General features: G+C 38.7%; 1 protein-coding gene across 1 annotated transcript in view; it reads left to right on the top strand.

Moving 5' to 3' along the window:
• Positions 1 to 5,570, top strand: part of IL23R (interleukin 23 receptor) — a 142,540-nt gene that overhangs the window by 65,972 nt on the left and 70,998 nt on the right. Inside the window, exon 4 of the mRNA XM_006862496.1 lies at positions 2,770 to 2,930. Coding sequence (XP_006862558.1) covers positions 2,770 to 2,930 — 161 coding nt within the window. The remainder of the gene's footprint in view (positions 1 to 2,769; positions 2,931 to 5,570) is intronic.

Raw genomic sequence — 5,570 nt, 5'->3', positions numbered from 1 at the left:
GACACATTGTCAGGAGGGACCAGTCATAGGAGAAGGATTTCATGTTTGGTAAAGTGGAGGGTCAGAGAAAAAGAGGAAGACACTCAATGAGATGGATTGGCACAGTGGCAGCAGCAATGGGTTCAGGCATAGCAACGATTGTGAGGTTGGTCCAGGATCAGGCAGTGTTTTGTTCTGTTGTGCATAGGGTCTCTATGAGTCAGTGTCAACTCAATGGCACCTAACAACAACAACAGCATTGAATGAGCCCTTTATTATCCATGAAGCCAACTACTGCATGATTTTTTATTTCTATTACTTGTGATAACAACAATGCTGTTATGATTTCTATTTCACAGATGAGGACCCTGAAGCATATAGAGGTTAAATAACTTGCCCCACATTCATCAAGGGTCAGAATAAGGATGTGAACCTAAGTCTGTCTCTGAAACCCAAGCCCTATGCCTTCAGTCTTGGAGCCCCTGGGTAGTGCAAACAGTTAAGTACTCAACTGCTAGCCAAAAGGTTGGTGGTTCAAACCCACCCAGAGGCACCTTGGAAGACAAGCATGATGATGTGCTTCTGAAAGCTCACTTTCAGATTTCACAACAACTAACAACAACATGTTTTTAATCACCACAATCTGCTGCCTCTCCTCCTGGTCTTCTCATTGTATTCATAACAATCTCACAGCTGGTGTGAGGACAGAGATTTGTTGTTTATAGTTGCTGTTTTGTCAGCTCCAGTTTACAACAACCTTATTTGTATTCGTAATAGAATGAAACTGTTGTGCTAGGAAATATGCAAGTAAGCTAAATGCTGTTGAGCCCATTCCAACTTACGGTGAGCTCATGTGTGTCAGAGTAGACTTGTGCTCCATAGGATTTTCAATGGCTGATTTGTTGTTGTTGTTGTTGTTGTTAGATTGCCAGGACTTTCTTTCAAGGCACCTCTAGGTAGACTCAAATTTCCTACCTTTTAATTAGCAGCTCAGCACATTTAACTGTTTGGGTCACCACTGGAGCTTAAAACCTGAGAGTGGACTGAAGTAGCTGTTACTGTCTGAACACTATGGAATCCCCGTTACAACTTCCTCATTAGTCTTAGAGATTCCTTGTTCACTGGCTGAAGTTGTCCTATGCTCGTAGTGGCAATAAATGAAAAACAGCATTAATAAAAACAAAAAATCCTAGAAGACATCTTTCTATAGTGTGTCTTTGTTGTTGTTAAGGGTTGTTGAGTTGGTTTTGACTCATGGAGACCTGGGATAGGATGTCCAAGGAGAAGCTGGAGGGTTTGAACTGCTGACCTTGTGGTTCTAAGTCTAGTTGTGATCCTACATCACCACACTGATTCATACATAAATTTATTGTGTGATAACTGGAAGGTTGATTCCTTTTTTTGATCTGGAAATCCTCCAGGAATATCTGGATTCCAAAAAAATCTTACTTGCTGGCAACTGATAATCCTTGTTGCTGTTGCTAAGAACTATCCAGTCAGTCCTGACTCATAGCCACCCTGTATAGGATTTCTGAAGGGTGGCTGGTAGGTTTGTACCACCAACCTTGTGGTTAGCAGTCCAGTGCTTATCCTGCAGTGCCACACCAGGACATAAAACCCTAGCTGGTATACTATGGGATTGAAGATATTCAGGAGTTACTGAATGAACATGCAAGGAATGCCAATGCTAATGGAAACTCTTTCTTTCCCAGGAAGGCAGTCCTCTGAGAGAGAGTGCACTTGATGGTATTGGATAAAACAATCAGGTCACTGCTTGCCTGAGCAGCATGAGCACTGTAATTGGAATAGTACAAAGAAGACGGACATGATCCTTGATCAGAGATGACAGGCAAATCTGTCAAGCACTTCCATTCATTAAAAATAATGTAAGGTGCTTAGCTTTGCACCATAATTCAGATTGCAAGGTGGTTTTCCTTCTTAATTAGCATATCCATATCAAGTTAGGCTTCACAGTGCAACTCAATTAACTTAGGGATCTCTGGTTCGTGTTGGTGCCATGGAGTTGGTTCTAATTCAGAGTTACCCTGTGTAGGGTTTCTGACTCTGTAAATCTTTTATGGGAGCAGAAAGTGTTATCTTTCTCCCATGGAGAGTAGTTTTGAACTGCTGACCTTGAAGTTGGCAGTGTACTAACTATTCGTAATTTATGCTGCTAGAGCTCTGTAAGTAACATAATAAGCAGAAAATATAAGGCCCACACCACTGGAGTGTTGGTGAAGAATACTGAATATACTGTGGACTGTCAGAAGAAAGAACAATTAGTCTTATAATACATACAACAAGGTTGAATAACTTAGAAGCAATGATAGTGAGACTTGTCTTTCTTAACTTTGGACACACTGTCAGGAAAGATCAATCACTAAAGAGGGATATTGTGTTTGCTAAAGGGGAGACTATGGAGTTCTGGGGTGGCACTATAAGATAAGCACTGGACTGCACGGTCAGCAGTTCAAACTCACCCATCACTCCTTGGAGACCTTATACAGGGTTGCTACGAGTTGGCACTGACTTGATGGCACTTAACAAAAACAACAATAACAAAGTGGAAACTCATGAAGGCAAAAGTGCTTAAGGTCTATAAAATCTTATGTTAGCCATGGCTAATCTTAAATTTAATTTTTTTTCAAAATGATATTAATTTCAATTCCTCTTTAGAAATGGATTGCATGTCCAAAGCAGGCTAAACAAGGTAGTATGAAAAAGTCAAATAATTAATTTAAACCAGACAAAACTTGTGATCCTTATCCTTTTTTTTTTTTTTTTTTTTAGTTTAGAGACAGAAGAAGAGCAACAATATCTCACATTCAGTTCCATTAACATCTCCACTGATGCATTACAAGGTGCCAAGAAGTATGTGGTTTGGGTTCAAGCTGCAAATGTACTAGGCATGGAGGAATCAGAACAACTGAAAATTCACCTGGATGATATAGGTAAAAAATAAGAAACTCTAGACTGGTTTTAAATAGTCAACAACTAATTTGTGCTGATGAAGTCCCCCTAAAATTTTTGAACATCATAATAAAGAAAACAAAGTTACTTATGATTCTACCTGCCAGGCACAATTTAGAGAGAAGGGCTGCTACCATTCGGATGCTTGTATATCCTTCTAATATTATTTCTACTATTTAATAAAAATATTTTACAAATATTTATTAAGAGCTTCTTAAGTGCCACGCTTTATTTTACGCACTTGAGAGAATAAGAAAGACAAGGTACCTGTTCTAAAAGAACTTGCAATCTACCAGGGAAGACAGAAAGAAACAAAGATTGTAAAAATGTTTTATGAGTCTTGTACTGTGAGAAGTACAAGGTACCAAAAACATATAATACTGTATACACTATTTGGGAACCTCTGCTTTTGATTGTTTTTATTTTTAAAAGTTTTGCAAAATAGTAGAAAACTGCAGAGACCTATGTAGTCATCTCTGTTTACTAGCCAGATTTAACAAATATTAACATTTTTTGCTTCAGGTATTTTTAGACTCTGCCTATTTTTTAATGTAAACTATAGTGGAAAATGGTTCTTTATCACCTGCTGCTGATATACCTAATATTTAGTGACAGGACTCAGAGCAAAAAACAAAGTGTTTATTGAATATCAATATGTAGGAGGATATTGGAGCAGATCTGTTCCCTGACGGAAAAGGAGGAGAATTTCTAGGGAACTTGGGTGTAGAGTAGGAGCCAGAGGAATTTCAGAAACTTCTTGGTTGCTTTGTTTACCTCAAGTGGAGCAGACTCTTCCAGACACATTGTCTCTAACAGACACCATTAACTTTTTCCAAGCAGTGTTATTAGTGGCCTTCACAAGAAATGTGTAGCTGTTTTTCTCCCTTCCTGAGATAATCCTTTGAGTAGGGATTAGGCATTAATTAAAAGATGTGATTAAAAAGAAAAAAGAAGATTAACTATGGGATAATAATTGATTATGACTATGATAGAGAAGCAACTACATTATCCCAAAATGGACTCTTAAAAACTCAGACTGAAAGACACACTGTTTAGGAGGTCCCAGTCAACAAAACCACTGGCTTATTAACAAACTGATGACTTGTTTTCTTTTGAGATACTTTAAGAATTAGACATAGAAAATCAAATAGATGGGCTGTTTTATGAAACAGGGATCTCCTGGGATCAATTTCCACATAACAGCTAAAGGACTAGGCTTTAATTAAGTTCAGGAGTCAATGCTGAAAGGCAGAGTGGAGTTGGTAGTTTGGTAACTCTGTACCAGAATGGCATGTGAGAACAACACTGGGAATTTCTTTTGAAAAGATCTAAATTTCAGTTCAGAAAGTGCAATCATTTTGAACATTGATTCTTCCCATTGTGTAAATGTGGGTGGATGAATGTTGTTAAAAAGTTACCAAAAGATTCTTTATTTCACTATAAGTGTGAAGTAAAATATAGTATCCAAGATGGATTTAGCATCTTTTTTATTACTATGAATGTAAGGTCTAGAGGGAATGTTTGAAACCTAAGTAATGAGGACAAAAATTCAACATTCAAATCTTGTGTAACAAATTGCAGATTCAACTGCATGTTACATATTTTTACTTACAAAAATATGAGTGCCTTCAAAACGAAAGGCCTGCTTTCTATTGCACTAAGACCCTATTTTAAACTTGACTTATTGTGATATCAGCATTTCTCTAAACAGGTTTTTGATTCCTTCCCAGAATATTTCTTTCTGCAAAACAATGATGGTACTAGCTATTCCAGTGACCAGGCCAAATTCAGAAGTGGGAGAGGTAGTTGATGTTGTTAGGTGCCAGCGAGTTGACTTAGACTCAGAGTGATTCCATGTGACTAAGTAGCACTACCCCATAGGCTTTTCTAGGTTATAATCTTTATAGGAGCATATCACTAGATCTGTCTCATACAGAGTCACTAAGTGGGTTTGAAACACTGATTTTGCTGTTAGCAGACAAGTGCTTAACTGTTGTTCCACTAGAACTCCTTGAGAGGGTAAAACCAAACCAAGCTAAATCCACTGCCATCGAGACAATTCCAAATCATAGTGACCTTTTATTTGATTTCCAAGATTATAATTCTTTAAGGGGACACACAGTCTCATCTTTATCCTGTGGATTGGTTGGTGGATTTGGACCACCAACCTTGCAGTTAGCAAATAATGCTTAACTCGGTGTACCACCAAAGATCCTTTGGGAGAGGTGTTGTTGTTGTTAGGTGCCATTGAGTCTGTATTGACTCATCACGACCCTATGCACAACAGAATGAAACACAGCCCAGTCCTGGGACAACCTCACAATTGTTGCCACACTTGAGCCCATTGATGCTGCCACTTTGCCAATCCATCATGCTGGGTGTCTTCCTCTTTTTCTCTGACCCTCCACCTTACCAAACATGATATCCTTCTCCAGTGACTGGTCCCTCCTGACAATGTGTCTGAAGTATGAGAGACAAAGTTGGCCATCCTGGCCTCCCAGGAGTACTCAGGTTGCACTTCTTCCAACACAGGTCTGTTTGTTCTTTTGGGAGCCCATGGCACTTTCAATATTCTCCTCTAAGCCCAAAACTCAAAAGCATCAATTCTTCTACAGTCTTCC

This window comes from Chrysochloris asiatica, unplaced genomic scaffold (assembly GCF_000296735.1).
Source record: "Chrysochloris asiatica unplaced genomic scaffold, ChrAsi1.0 scaffold00048, whole genome shotgun sequence".
Classification (NCBI taxonomy): Eukaryota; Metazoa; Chordata; class Mammalia; order Afrosoricida; family Chrysochloridae; genus Chrysochloris; species Chrysochloris asiatica.
Note: the sequence above shows the minus strand (reverse complement) of the source record. Positions and strands in the feature narration are given on the sequence as shown.